Source organism: Sceloporus occidentalis, unplaced genomic scaffold (assembly GCF_023333645.1).
Source record: "Sceloporus occidentalis isolate IW3139 unplaced genomic scaffold, rSceOcc1.0.p SCAF_23, whole genome shotgun sequence".
Lineage (NCBI taxonomy): Eukaryota > Metazoa > Chordata > Lepidosauria > Squamata > Phrynosomatidae > Sceloporus > Sceloporus occidentalis.
The window spans coordinates 12,319,188-12,335,590 of record NW_028317003.1 but is presented as its reverse complement, the minus strand read 5'-3'; the positions used below and the strand labels follow the sequence as shown (position 1 = coordinate 12,335,590).

General features: G+C 33.9%; 3 protein-coding genes across 3 annotated transcripts; all 3 read right to left on the bottom strand.

The window, feature by feature from the left end:
* Positions 1 to 759: 759 nt before the first annotated feature.
* LOC149300814 (homeobox protein Hox-A7-like) lies at positions 760 to 2,092 on the bottom strand. The gene is made up of 2 exons (XM_089484811.1): positions 1,615 to 2,092; positions 760 to 1,046 (listed from the first exon to the last, which is right to left on the bottom strand). Exons 1-2 carry the CDS (start codon positions 1,985 to 1,987, stop codon positions 760 to 762), a joined length of 660 nt encoding a protein of 219 aa, XP_089340937.1. The 5' UTR covers positions 1,988 to 2,092.
* A 4,834-nt stretch (positions 2,093 to 6,926) lies between these two features.
* Positions 6,927 to 8,366, bottom strand: LOC149300813 (homeobox protein Hox-A9). The gene is made up of 2 exons (XM_089484905.1): positions 7,823 to 8,366; positions 6,927 to 7,165 (listed from the first exon to the last, which is right to left on the bottom strand). The coding sequence occupies exons 1-2, from the start codon at positions 8,364 to 8,366 to the stop codon at positions 6,927 to 6,929; spliced, it is 783 nt and encodes a 260-aa protein (XP_089341031.1).
* Positions 8,367 to 13,694: 5,328 nt separating this feature from the next.
* On the bottom strand, positions 13,695 to 15,902 carry LOC149300812 (homeobox protein Hox-A10-like). The gene is made up of 2 exons (XM_089484909.1): positions 15,104 to 15,902; positions 13,695 to 13,969 (listed from the first exon to the last, which is right to left on the bottom strand). Exons 1-2 carry the CDS (start codon positions 15,900 to 15,902, stop codon positions 13,695 to 13,697), a joined length of 1,074 nt encoding a protein of 357 aa, XP_089341035.1.
* Positions 15,903 to 16,403: the final 501 nt, after the last annotated feature.

Sequence of the window (16,403 nt, the reverse complement as noted above, 5' to 3'; positions counted from 1 at the left end):
TTAAAAATTAATAATTAATACAATTCCAATTTAACGAGTATATACAAATACGATAACTTGGAAAACAAATAACCTGACCACGTCACCATTCACTTATCAACTCAAAATTAATAACATTTAGGAATTTAACTTTATGGTAGAAGATTGTGGACAGGAGAAAATGTACACGTACAATTTTACAATTAACCTTACAATATCGGTGGGTTGTTTGAACACTGTCTCTCTTTAAAAAAAAGGGCACACACAATTCACATTTTTATGCATTTTGCACTATTAAAATAAAAGTCTAGTATGTAGCAAAAGCATCACAGCTCTAGAGAAATAGGTAGTTGTAATAGGTAGTATAAAGTCGTGAATACATTTAGTGGTTGTCTTATTTTATGTGTACAATACCATTGTATTTTTACGTGTTACAGTTTTGTTGGCACTGTTAATAAAGCTGATATTTAGGTTAGGTAGTATGCGTCTAATGCACTTTTGCCTGTACAATATTAGTGAACATAGGTAGTTTATTTTGTGGAGTTGTAGTGGGTGACTGTCTTTTACAAATGTATATTGCATACGAATACACTGACAATTTTTTTTTTTATTTAATAGACTATCCCACATGTGATGGAGCTGTCTCCTCCCTGGTTTTCTGTGGCCTGCTTTGCCTCACCATCTACCTTTTCAAGAACAACAAAAATACCAATATAGACAAATGATTTCAAAATATCTTTCACAGAAACGTGCAAATACTGAACGTATGATCATCGAAGTTTATTTCTCCTCCTCATCCTTGTCTGGAGAAGTCATTGTAGGTGTAGCTGTTGGTGTTGCTTCTTCTCCATTTTCTGGGGACGTGCCAGTGTCCTCTTTGTGTTCTTTCTTCCATTTCATTCTCCTATTTTGAAACCAAATTTTTATCTGCCTCTCTGTCAGACACAAAGCATGGGCGATTTCAATTCTTCTCCTTCTTGTTAGGTAGCGGTTGAAGTGAAATTCTTTCTCCAATTCTAGGGTCTGGTAACGGGTGTAAGTTTGCCGGCCGCGTTTCCTGTCAGCTCCTATATATTGTAAAAGTTATATTATATTTTACTTACAGTTGTACATTTCCAAGCACGGTGCACAATAAACACCCCATCATAATCTTTGTGGGGTCATATAGGCCTGTAGTGTCTTTACACAACTATTTACAGTTGTAAATGATTTTATTACCCACATAAGACAACCACTTGCCCTTAAATATTTCTATCCGCCTGTCTATATGTTATAATAAATAATATTTAATAAAATATGTTTATATTGTTAATGTTATTATTTCAATCCCTGTTCCATATGCTATGTCTTATTGCATTACATGAAACGAAATTAAATATTCAGTTTATGGAAACGTAAAGATTGTCTGCACCTAATGAATACGAGCAAGCTGATAAACTTCTAGATGAAATAAAACAAATATAAATGACAAGCACAGAATCCATTAAGTGGGCAATAAAAAAAAGTCTGAGCTCATTTCCATTGAGTACTATAGGCTTTGTGCTGCCATGGCGCCTGGTCTCTAATTAAATCCATAAAGACTGCTGTGTTTGCTATGTGTGCATTGCTGAGCTATTCCCTGCAGCTTACCCGTACCTGAAGATCTCATCCAGGGATAAATGCGGAAATTACTGTCTGCCTGGGAGTGCAGGGTTGATTCATCCACCTTGTCACAGGCTGCTTTGGTCAGGTCACTGCAGAGCAATGGGATGTTCTGATCGAACGTAGAACAGTGCAGGTTATATGGATCAGAACCCAGACTATATCCAGAGAACGGGCTCTGATACAAGGTGCTGTTCACATTGTACAAGCCAGGCATGGAGGAAGAAAAAGCCCCAGTACCGGCTCCATAACTGCCTCTCTGAGAGTTGGTGGCAAAGGAACAAGAGGTTGAGTCTGTGTTTTGGAAGAGAGATGAAGCGGCCGTATATTTGCTGAAAAGAGCATTCATATAATATGAAGAAGTCATATTTTTGACCTGTGATTTGTTGTCCGGTAGGCTTCAGTGTCGGTTTTTACGAGGTAGCTTGATATATGATAACATTAAACCCCTAGATTTACACAAAACCCCATTTTCTTTTGCACTGAAGCTGCCTCCTGCACGTGATCTCCGACCATATGACCAATCCATCCAATCTGCTCCAGCATCACAGGTGGGAGAACGCTGTGCATTGCAGGAAAACACCCAGATTTCCGTAGCATTGTGTACGCGCGTTATTTTACACAACTATATTTATAAACATGCATTGTTTCTGCAGAAAAATACCCGAATCCGCTAAACGCAATAGCCTGATATTTACACGGTGAAGATTAAAATGTGAGGTTGTGCAAATAATCACAAATCGATTTATTTTATCCAACCGCTTTCACTTTCATCATTTTCTACAAACATATTTGAAATTCACGGCCCAAAAAAAGCAAAATAAATATATGCAATTAATCATAATTGTGTTTAAAAAAAATAAAAATGAAATACATTAATATAAAATATGGTATTTAAAAGGTATTTGCTCCCCCTCCCTCACTATAGGTGTTTGGGTCTTACTATCTGTCTAACCATCTAAGCTGTAAATAATTTTCTGGTATAGATATGATGCTATATCAAATCTAAATGCATCATTTGAATTCTAGCGGAAAAAAATACAATATACCCATACTATAGCCTGGAGATCTATATATAAATTTAAATATTGTGATTTGCTCACCCGTGAGTAGCCTACCCTAAAAGGATTATTGGTATTTAAGGATCATCCCAGAGTAAATATGATTCTTTGAGTCCCCAAATTAAAGAATCCAGCAGCAACAACAAATGTATAATATTGCAGTGCAGTCCTCTCTTTAAATCACCGCTAAAATGTCTTTTTTTTCTCCCCAGACAAAAGAGAACAAGCTGCAGTGGTGAGATAGCTTTTACAACCCTGCTATACTGCACATCATAAACTTGAAAAGCTGAATGGGATTGCTCCGGAAATTATACCTTAAATTATATAGTCTGTTCATCTGTTGTACAAAGAGCTTCCCACGATCTCAGGTTTTTTTTTAAAACCATATCTTCAAAGACTGTAAATAAAAGAAAGCTCTGCAATTTTGTTTTGTTTCTGTACACGAATTTATATATAACATACCATATAGCATTGCATATGCAAAACAAAATAATGCTTATGGAAAAATAAGACATGCCTAAAAATAACATTTATTTATTATAAAAATAGAAATATAACAAAAATATAAGAATCATTGGAGGAGCCAACTTTACTGAAAAGCCATGTTAAAAATATTTAATACTAAAAAATAAATAAAGAGGAGAATAGAACATGGTTTGGGCCCACACAAAGAATAAACATAAAGAAGGAACATATATATATATATATATATATATATATATATATATATATATATATATGTGTTTGTGTATGAACCATAAATATATTTATCAGATCAGTGATGTGTAGTATTGGTCTTTCTTGCAGGAAGTGTTTATTAATTACTTATTTAAATTAATATTAAATAATGTTCGCTTTAATAACGTGAGGAGTTTTTTTTTCCAATGTTAACTATGTATAACCATTTTCTTGCTATAGCAAATGATTTTTGTTTGTAGACCCACTAACCCTGTACACCTACATAAAAATGGTAATCTAATATTATTCCTAAAAAAATATCTAAGTAGCCAGATCACAACTAGAATATAATAATAACAATAATTACACACAACAAATATATTGTAGTAAAATGACAAGACATATATTTGTGTGTAAATATATATATATATATATATATATAAATATATCAATATTCGATTGTTACCTATTTGTGGAAATGAACATATCTAAATGCTCTTGGAATGGAAATATGGTTTACAACATCAATTATACAGAGAGAGAGAGAGAGAGAGAGAGAGAGAGAGAGAGAGAGAGAGAGAATATGTTTCTTACATGGTTTTAGTTGTATACAATGTGGGTTTGACAACCAGAACCATCTACTTTCATATACATAGTATAATTAACAAATGTTGCCATTGTGCATTCCATAAAAATGCAACATTCCATATAAATGTTGTTATGGCGAGCAAACCGACCAGAACAATTTAAAAGACTGCTTATGACACACTCGTTTCCTATTGCATGGTTTCACGGTCTTTCAAGACAGAATCTTAGTAAATCCTAAAAGGGATTTATATAGGAATGTCTTGAACATATCTAAATAAATCTGTTCATTATTTTTACCATTTTATTTGCGGACATGGATCCTATGAAATCGAATATTAAACAAAAAATGTGTATGGAATGCCACCATTTTGTTTGATTTTGAAAAAGCTTTTTTTGTGCAACATCCCCCCAAAAACACTACTTAAGTTCAATACTACTTTCTCAACAAACACTTTTTTTAATATAGTTATTTAATGGTTGCTAAAATTTATTGAATCGAGTACTGAAAAATATTTTAACACTATACACATTACAGATATAAAGGTTTTTTTCAAAGGACCAACGCCATTTTAACAACTTTTAATGGAATAACACTGCCATCTGCTGGCAAAATTCTAAATGTGCATCATATATTTTATTTAAAAAAAATACAGAACAAATAGTCGTGTTTCTACAATGCTCCTATAAATATATTGGGTACACCATGAGTAAGCAGCAACATCCCCACGCAGGATTACATTTTAGTTTAGTGATACAGAAAAAACTTAAGATTTCTAGATTGCAAACTAATAAAATATGGTTATTTCCGTTCAGCACATTATCTCAATCCGCCAGACAAAACAAATGGAAAGACTTCTATAGAAAATCTTAATTGTGCCTGGACAGCTATAAAGTCATTAAAAGGCGAATTCCAGACAGTTTGCAGACCAGCCATTTATTACACACTTTTAGTGTGTCCATTCTTTGAAGTTCCATTCTGTCTGCAAAAACAGAGGGCGTCCCTACAAACTAGTCCCCGGAAAGAGGAGGTAAAAAAACCCTGCAATTGCATTTTGGGTGGAATTACAATTAATCTTTTGTAAGCATTTTGTTTCCTTTTTCTCACTTTAAGAACTCATTTTATTTTTTTTAAGTCGGTCGAGTATTTCATTATTCCATTATTTTGAAATCCACAATTTTCTTTGGATTTGTTTTTGCAAACTTGAAGTTGTTAAGCAGCAACCTCTCTGTTTTGCTTAAAAGCCTGCAGGGGTTTACACTCTATAAATGGTTAGAGCTGTAATTTTCTTTTATTGCCCTATATGGCCCAGAATTTTCCAAACAACATCCTCTGTCAAGACATGAGTCTAAGCTGACCTGACTTGTTTCCCCCCCTTTTTTTTCGAATTATGCATTTTCTGTGCTTTGGCTTAATGCAAACACTTGGTTTGAAAGGATATTTTGCAGGATATTGGACACTGTATGTTCCTATTGAGATGCATGGTGGACCGTGAGTAGCCAGAGGGTAATTTACTACAAATTCCTTGCAAACATAAATTATTTTAAGTCTAGTTACGTTTGTATTATTATTTATCAACATATGTAGATAAATAAGCTTTTTTTGTTATCGGCATTTTAAAAATAATTTGCACATCCAGCTTTGGTGTTGCTTTGTATCTAGATTATTATATCTTTTTAAAAGATTATCTTCTATAATTCCCAATGAGACATTTCTGCTGACATCATAGAAGGTATGCCATGTGTGTCCATGAGCTAAACACAATTCTATACTGATCTCTTCATAACCCTAATAGTGATCTTTTTTAACCGATTAGGTAATATTATTTAGTCTACATTACAAGGAGATGCACATACGCCAACAAAATTCATATGAGGTTAGGAAAAAAGATAAAAAAAGGCAAGAAAATCAAAATTAAACTACAACATTTCCCACATTCAATGAAAACTTAAAGAGATCATGGATAAAAAAAATATTTTATTTGTAAAAAAAAAAAGACAACAAAAATAACATAAATAGAAATCTAACTCAACAGTTTGGTCAACAGGCCATGAGGTAACTATTGCAAAATATAAAGAGTATGTTCTGCATAAATTATTTTATTTTTACTGTTAAAAGAGATAGAAATATACTATCAACCAATACTTTTATTGTTAATAATTTATTCTTAATAAATTTAACGTCAATACAATGAACGTTATTTTATTTAAGTAGGACATAACAGAAACTTTAGGTAGTTGAACGACCCTTTCACTCAATATATATTTCGGTAGGACCAGACTGCCATTTGCTCACTGGTGCAAAACACTTTGCTAAGTGTATTGTTTCGCATATTTTTGTTTGTCGCCTATACAATTGACATTTATAGAATACCATATCCTCCATTCTGAAGTAATCAACTATAATTTCCTGAAACCTTTAATTGCCATACAATCTGGGTTAACATTTAATACTTTAACTGGTCACTAGTCTCAACAGCAGTATATGGAAACAACCATTAATATTACAGGATTGCAGTCTAAATCTATTCTCTCCTATTAAACAACCTGAGATCAATTCAGTACTAGCTTAAACAATCATAACTGTACAGCACCAAGCACACAAACCTAGTTACAAATATAATTACTACAACAATACATATTATTCAAGTATATCAGCAGATGTCTCTGCCTCACATAGAGCAAATTATATTAACTACATCTCAGCTAGACTCTATAGTCAGTAAATGTTTGTGCACAATGAAAAAAGGTAGTTTTGTAAAGAACAGGTAGATTTATATGCCAGCCCACCTCTAATGCCTCATTTCCTTTTATTTGTTTAAGAATTGAAGTAGTACAGTACCTCTTTGATAGTACAGGCAAACCAAGAATATGGTGCTACTGGGTTTTGTTACAATAATAAAGATTGTGTCAGGGATAAAAAGAGGCCTTGATACTGTAGCATTGCTTGTCTGAGACGCTGCAATATCCTTTTTTTCAGAATCACTCATCCTTGGATCGATCTTTGTTAATTTTTTTCATTTTCATTCTTCTGTTTTGAAACCAAATTTTAACTTGTCTCTCGGTAAGGTTTAGTAATCTGGCCACTTCATACCTCCTGTCCCTTGTCAGATACATATTAAATAAAAACTCTTTTTCCAGCTCCAGTGTCTGGTGTTTGGTGTAAGGACAACGCTTTTTCCTTGTAGATCTTGCATGTAGCCAGTTAGCAGCCGGGTTGTCTAAAGATGAGAAAAAAGATTTTTTCCATGTCACTTAGCATTTACTATAACACGAGTGAACCAATCAATTCAAAGAGATACTTCTATTGTATATGCTGGGTAGGCAAACCTTCAAATCCCTCGTATTGATACTGACCATTCTGATCACGCCTACCCTCTATAATTTTCGTGGCTGGATATTGATTTTTTTTTCATTTTGAGGCAAATACGCCTCACCTGAAGGACATGCCTCTCTCTGTATCAGATCAATTACAGGCAGTAATTCGCATATATGTAAGAGATGGATATAATAGCATTTCATTGATACAATTATTATTTTAGAAAAAAAAAAACCTTCATAGTGAAACGAGTAAACAATTTCTGGATAGTAAATGGCGACTATAAAATATTAAAATAATACATATATTTAATTTATACCGAGTGTGCAGCTAACTAAATATAGTAAATCCAAACGTAGAAATGCCTATTATTCCAATAACGTTGCACCCATGCTGTTGTAATAATGGAACATTCGATGTGTCAGATTTAGATTTAGATAATCTAGAAATTTCACAAGCTATGTTACTTCAAATTAGCCAATAAAATATAATCTATATCAAAATTGCTATTTTTTCTATCTACTGCTAACACATATAAAATGAGATGGAAGCTACTTACTTGGGTCAATAGGAGGCTTCTCTGCGTTTGCCAGAGGTTCCCCGTTGTTGCTGGAAAATGCAACCTCGTTATTTTGCTTTTCTCTGTCAATAGGAGAGCCACATGTGTAATCAGACAAAGACAGAGTGTGGGTATCAAAGGTGGTGCAGTCACCCCTTCTGCTCGAGAGCGGCTCTGGTTTAATACCATAATGTCTGTTTGGAGGTAAGCCAGGGAATGACAATGATCCAGGCATGGGCTCCAGCCAGGAACGCATGTACCTGCCATCAGAAGCTGTTATCGGTGTTTGATGATGTACATACGGATGGTATACACTTGAAACATTATTAGCAGTCTGTGGGTGCACTGAATTCCAGGGGCTGCTAAAGACTGAAGTTTTAGATTGAAAGCTGCATGGAGTAAATTCAGGGTGCTCCCCCAATGTTGTCTGTCTTGGAGGCTGAGCTAGAGAGCCAGATGCATATCTAGACTGCACCAGATCTTCACCCTCGTGAATTATGAAAGAATCCACATAATAATTGCTCAGAGTCCCAGAAGTCGACATTGCTATTCAACAGAGCAGGACCTCCTGAAATTATGAAACTGCAGATTTCATGTAACAACTTGGTCCCACAAAGAAGTACAGTCACCTAATAAGTTGAAGGCAGACTGCCTTTCTATTGGCTGCTGTGGCCATGTGACTGTGCAGCAGAACAATAAGGTATAAATCAGTCCGCAGGCTATTAATGGGTCAGTGTTTTCCAGTCATAATTTTTTATAGCAAAGTCATATGTTTTTATGCAAAAAAGGATTTTTCAGATGTTCTATATAGTTCCCTTTAATTGTTGCCAAGAGAGATTAAAAGATCAGATTTTGCACTGCTACCATTTTAGGGACTATTTACCATCATTATTAATCACACAGTAGGATGTAGGCATTCTGCATTGAAACTCGAAATTCGCCTATATAAGTATTTTATGTGTAAATAGTAATATAACCGAAAACAAAGCTATACAAGGTATCCATACAGAAATAAAAATAGCATTATTACTAATACAACTACACAGTTTATGCAAAGACTTCAGGGTGACAAGGGAACTATTCTAAATTCTTCCATGCTTAACAGTGACCATGAAAAGATTACATGCTAATAAATTGGTACATTTTACTATTGTGGCTAAGCACCAGAAGCATGTATGTTGTGTAGATCAAAGCTAGCAGTGCAGTTAAAATGCAAATTTCATCGTCCACGTCCCTGGAGCTGTTCTGCAGTCAATATCTGTGCTAAGACTGATTTCGAAACAGTATGGAAATGAGCATATAACATATTCTCATACTGATCTGATCCAGTGCAACTACCATGATAAAAATATATGATCAAATGGAACATGTATATCCGATGTCTCTGAAATAGGACATAAATCGTTTAGAATTTAGTAACAGAATATTGAAAAAACATGCTTTGGTGTATGTGTGTATATATATAAATGTGTGTGTGTGTTTATATATATTAAATAATTATTGTAAGAAGTCATTTATTTGAAAATGTTCTATATATATATAAATATACACGTACGAGGAACACAGTACATCAACATCAAGCGAATATGTTTAATCGAAACCTTACATTACAATTACATTTAAAAATCCTACAATGAGTCTCTTACGGGGTCTTACACTTGGAGAAAAATCAGATCACGAAATACATTGGTGCTACCTTGTAAAAATAATATAAAAAAAGACCACCAGGAAATCTAGCAGAGTGGGGTTACATGCAATTCATGGGGAAATATGGGCGTGGAGTGATGATAAGGGAGTGATACTGAGTAATGACTGTGTAATATTATCTATAGTTTATAGCGATCTTACAGCAGGGGTTACAAGTTACACGCACACACACACCAAGTTTAATAAGAGTCCACAGCAGCGCGGCATGATTTCTCCTGGTAAATCCACTCCATTTTATACGGTCGCAAGTGTATAAACAGAAGGCGGATGGTTACTTTGTTTCCAAAGCTCGGTCTTCAGATCAAGTCCATTGTTGTGAGTTCAGCTGCCTAAATTCTCGTTCGTAAATAATGCATCGATGACAAATCTGTTACCTTCATAGACATACACATTTATACAACTGTGACTATATATTATTTTTTTTTACATATTTATATATATATATATATATATATATACATATGCATGCAAGCAACTATGTGTCTGTGTATACATGTGTGGGTTGTGTGGCATTGAACATGGTATGTGTAAAACATTCATACAAATCCTTATTAATATGCCTATTAGTTTAAATAATATTTTTTTCTATTATACGGATTTATATTTTTTGCAGAAATATCATTTATAGTATAGATGACTGATAAATCTCTCTCTCTCTCTCTCTCTCTCTCTATATATATATATATATATATATATATGTAGATATATATGTATCGATATATGTGTGTATATATATATATATACACACACATATATATATATATATATATATATACACATATATCGATACATATGTATACATATACATATAGAGAGAAATATAGCTATACATAACTGTGTACACCTCTTGAAATTATTTACCACCATGAGTCTTATGTTAACGTTAAGAAAACATTTTACTGTCATTAAGTAAGAATTATGCCTCACCAAAACAGGGACCTACCCTAAAGGTAAAATAATCCAAACCTAGTATAATAACTAGTTGTTTCAGTCACTACATATATCATATTAAAATACATAGCTAAGGGTGGAATTCAACAGGGATAAAACACATTACAGTGATATAGAGGGTTATTAGTATGGAAAACTATAATACCACTATTTCATTGTGTATTATTAGGTGAATACCGAAATTTCAAAACCTAGGTCAGTAATAAGAAAAATGGTGATAAAATATCCATAGGAGAAAATTTACAAAACAAAATATAAATATTTTTTTTTTTGCAAAAGCATTTTTCTTTCATGTAAATGAATGTGGCACTGTATTTTTTTTTTGTCAACACGTATTTATGAAATATATTGTTAAAAATAAAATACCTTGGATTGTCTACAGAGCAGCGTCCATAAACACACCAACGACGGATTCAGTGAAATAGTAGTATTATTAATACAGAAATATTATTAATACAGAAATCAGAAAGAGTGGAAATTCAAGTCTTTCCATTGACTGATTATTTTCTAATACTCTTGGTAATTCAATATTCACAAATGATTTTAATAACACCAATGTGTTGATATTTGGCAAGACAAACTATTTATATTTTTTGTCAAACCAAAAAGATAATTCCTATAATGAATAATGCATCAACCGGCTGAGCAGGATAACGAATAGATAATCAAATAAAATATATAAAAAAAATAAGTTTTACTTCTTTTATGGGTCTTATAATGAAAAATGGTTTTAGCTTCACACTTAAATGGATTTTCTTTTTTTCCCCCCAGTTTATTTTATGAAATCCCATTGGTTTGTTATTTTCGGTGGATTAAAGGTCAATAACATGGGTTTATCTAAGTAAATTTGATGCGGGTTGAGATGTAGATGGGAAAGGAAGAGATCTCTTGAATAAACAATATATCTTGTGTTTTTGCAGTTTGTGCCTATTTATTTGGAGAGCAGTCTAGCTTCGCTGTTGGTGCAGCTCTTAGGAATGTCAGACTGTGGGCACATGGTAATAATGGTCATAACCGAGGCCTTGTGAGCAGGAAATCATTATATTCAGTTCAGTCCAAGTGCTATTCCCGTATAACCTTCATACATATACTATCTAATAACTGTGTATGCTGGTACATCACGGGAAAAATCAAATGACTTCTGAATATTGAGAAAGGGCGAGGTGGGCTCTTAAAGACAAAGGATTTCTAGAAGCAAGATGGAGGTATCACATATTCATTATTATTCTACACCTGACCTTGAATTTTCTTTATGTATTTCTTGTTTTGTTTGTTTTTTAAAAATCATGTACATACATGCAGGCAAGATGAACACACATGCATACACACATGCATACAGTAAGTTAAAAGGCTTCTTCTACCAGGGTGATGCTTTTCACTGTTGTAATTAAGGCAGTTTCGTGTTGTAGAGAGAGAAAACGTCAGCCCCAACAACATGAAACTACCTAAACCACAGGCCAGTTCTGTCCTAATACTTTTTGGACTGGCGATCTCCAGTTTTCTAGAATAGGATCCGCTATGAAGAGAAAAAAATACAACAAAAACGTTTGCATAACATTCAGCCTCCCTGCTAATCTTGCAATTAGTCCTGATCTTCATGTGAGCTAAAACATATACAACATGGCATGCTATCAAAAAGAATATGTGCACAAAAAATAAACTAACGGGATATCATAACACATGACCCACACCTGGTTTGGAAACAATGAATAAATTACCTCCTTCCATTCATATTCTACCAAAAAACACTGGATGGGATATCCAATCATTAAGCAACTCCACAATATAAAATTATCTGAAAAAGTAATATATTAAGGCAAAATATACCTGTTTGAAAGCATAGAAGGTAATGTGGCGGAATCTCACCTCTTGGACTTCTTCAGTGTCATAGCTTATGTTTTCCCGGATGGAACTGAAACAGCTTCTTGCATTTCAGATAAAAAAATCCCTTCTTCTCTTGGTATTTGCTTCCTCTGTCTAACAACCCTTTACACAACTGAAACAGCTCTTCTAGCTCTGCAACAATCCAGATATACTAGCATGTCATAAAAGTGAACAAAAGCCGGGAAGCTTACAGCACCACTGCCTTATAGCCCAGACAAATTACGACTGTCTAGGTAATATTTAAATAGATTCCTATAGTAATTGCAGGGGGGTTTAGACAACTTCTCCTGTTGTAAAAGTTCTTTAGGAGGTAGAGTAAGACATAGAGATAAACAACCACAAAAGATGTGAAATAGGAAGGATTCATTACACTTTATTTCATTCTTCTTTGAGAACATAAACTTGGTCTGGTTAAGCACAGCAGCATCATGGCCATATCAGTTTATCTGGATTAATGTCAATGCAGCTAAAACTAACAATAATATTAAACTTAAAATGCATTTACTTAAAGATCATTGGTATTTTTTCATAATAAACATTTACACACATCTGTATCTATAAAGTTCATTTTTTCCTTCTACGTATAGTCTTGAAACTTAAAACACGTAAATTCACAGTATTTGGGAATGCAGACTCCTCCCTTTTCAATGCTTCTTATATATACCAGGCTTTTGCAATTTGAAATTATTATTAAAAAATCAATGTATTTAAACAGCAAAAGTAAACAAAATTATTCTCTGCCGTGTGCTTTTCGAAAGTTACCAAGGGTAACATTATAAAATCAAATACACATACACATGACTGCATCAAGGAATTATCTAATCCCAGTAAAGTACAGAAATGAGATAAATATATATAGTCCATATAGCGATATGTTTATCCTTATTGGAAAACAGTTTTTTTTTCAGGACAAATTAAAACCATTTAATTCAACCCAAATAAAACGTTAAACTGCAATTTTCTAGAGCGTGTCCATTCTTAATTATTTCAAATTAAAAAATCATTTAATTTGCTTCCAAAATAAAATAATACAAAACAGCAATGTAAAAAAGAAGCCGTTCAGAGTTAAAAAAAAAAATATATGGTCTTTCTATGAAAATTACGCACTGCGACTGCATTTCATTAAATTATCTTTGTCTAGGAAAATAATTAATAAAAGCATGAAGAAAAAAACTCTGAAACAAGAGGTGTGCAACTATGGCTTTAAAACCCAGATTAAGAAATCGGGGTGATATAGTGGGCATATTGATAATGCAAAATCCGTACAGGTAAAGAGAATGCGAAAAGTTACTGGCTCTTTGATAAATGACAAAAAATAATTGCAGGGTCATCAGGAGAAGTTAAAGTTGGCTGTGAGCTCCCTGATCCGGTTTTCTCGGTTCATCTTCTTAAGTTTCATTCTGCGGTTCTGAAACCAGATTTTCACTTGTCTGTCTGAGAGGTGCACACTGCGACTGATCTCTAGGCGCCGCTCTCGAGTCAGGTACATGTTGAACAGAAATTCTTTTTCAAGCTCCAGAGTCTGGTGCTTGGTGTAAGGGCAACGTTTTTTCCTTCCACTCTTAGCAGTCAACCAATTTGCAGCATTTTCACTTTTCCCGTTTCCTAGAAAAAAAACATGACAACTAAATGAACATAGAGAATTTTAGCAAAGTTGGTAAATATTGGTTAATACAGCGCAACATTTCTAGAAAGTCTAGTTCTCTCTTCTTCAGGCACATATTACAATATATGAGCCTTTGAGAGATATTTGTAGAAACAAATGCATTTGCGCGTATCATCCGCACCCACCTACGTAATTATTTGAATATGTGCATGTACAGTGGTATGTGCTATGTATCCATTTTATATATTATATATATCTAGATAGATAGATTATAGATATATAGATAGATATGTAATATAATATATTAATATAATAAGCATATGATATACATATATACATATACATACATACAAAATATTATGTTTATATATGTGTGTATGTATGTATATATTTATATTTATAAATGTTCACATGTATGCGCAGTCTTTAGAAATTCAAATATAAACACACACACATCCTTATTAATGTCTGGGGTTATATTAAAAATTATAATTTACTAGATTTCGAAAAAAAAACTGTACCTATTGCGAGCATAAACTTCTAACTAGCATTCTGCTGAAATACAGGACAGCCAAGGACACAATTTTAGTGTAATTGCTAAAGGTATCATTATATGTATGTGTATGCATATATAAATATATATATTGTAATGGCACCAGTACAAATTCTGTGTATTTTCATTGTTTAAAAACTAAAGTTGTTAATCTAATCTTTTGATTTGAGCTCCTGGTAGGTTACTATAATTTACATAGTGTTCGGGTTCGGCCTCTGGATGTGATATCTTATTTCAGACGGCACCTCATAGCCAGTTAATAGCGCCTATATTGCTGCTACTTAATGTCATATTTGGATACATTGCATGTAATGGCACCTTCAATGCACTTGAATTGAAGACCAATAAATTACCGTGTTACTTTATAGTGGATTCTAGCTTCCTGTAGGACAAAGCGAAGCCACATTAAAGCATGTGGTGTAAAGTTTAGGACAGAGAGGATTTTATGGCATACTCACGCCCAATTATTAAATAGTTCAAAGGATCATAATAAAACTGAGGTTTCCTCTGTGATCTCTGCTAAGTTTCCTCCTTTCTTTGGGATGCAATTTCATTTTTATCATGGATTTTTAGTGCTCACCTACGGTATCTTTCTCTGGAGAATGCTTGCTGCTGTCAGAAGGAGCAGGGGAAGATTCCTCAGCTCCAGAAGAAGACGTGTGAGCCTCATCTTCTCTGTGGCGGGAGCCACTGGGTAACTTATTTGGGGAAGAGTCTACGTTGTCTTTTCTTGGAGCGTTTGTAGACACAGAAGGCAAAGACTGAGGAGAATCAAAACGAATTTGGAGCTGTTGTGTAAACTGGGGAGCAGCAATCTGCCCAGAGCCATACCCTTTAGAGGTGCCATATGCTTGGGATAAGCGAAAATAACCTGGAACTGGAACAGAGCTGACAGTATGGACAGGGCTAGATCCAGAATTTACCCTAGGAAAGGTGGACAGGTCAGTTGCAGTTGAACTCTTAGTGCATTTGTCTGAATCATAAAGGCAATAGGAGTTTTCTTCCTTAATGTTCTGTGTGAAGGAGCAAGAGGTGGCTGCTTGACTTTCAGACTGTTCCACTCGGCAGGACCTTGGATTATCTTCCCAGACCTCCATTCCTGGAGCATAGCTCTGAGATGTGGGGGTAGTGTTACTTGAGGGTATACTTTCATTTCTTTTGCTCAAAACTGGAAAAAGTCCACAGCTTTGCAGTCCATAAGACACATCGGATGCTTGTGGCAGGTAGACCCCACTGCTCTGGTAATAGCCCCCAGAATCTCCTCTGCCTCCGCTGATCAAAGAGTCTACAAGAAAAGAGTTCGCGGCTGGACTCTCCGAGCATGACATTGTTGTGGAATAATTTGGCGAAGAGAGCAGATATTCCTTTCTGGCTGACATTTCTTGTGCAAAACATGCTGAATATGATTAGAGATACCCCTGCACCACGGCAAAAGCATGCAGCCAATGGAAACTCGCTTCTAGAATCAACCCCTCCCAGTCCAGTTTCGTATGCAAAGGTTCATCATAGCTCGACCTCATACATATATATATATATATATATCTATATCTATATATATATATATATATATATAAAATATTATTTCAACAGTATAACAGTCTTTTTCAAGAACATTTGTAATAAAAAAAACTTAGAATATAAATAAAGCATATATCTATATCTAATAGATATATGCTTTATTTATATTCTAAGTTTTTTTTTATTACAAATGTTCTTGAAAAAGACTGTTATACTGTTGAAATAATATTTTATCTATGAAAGCAATTCAATAAAATATTTTGAATGAAGAACTCCACAATATGTTTCTATATGCCACTGTTATGGATATCCCAAATATTATTCAAGGAACTGTTCTGAATCAAAACGATGATGACTTTTAA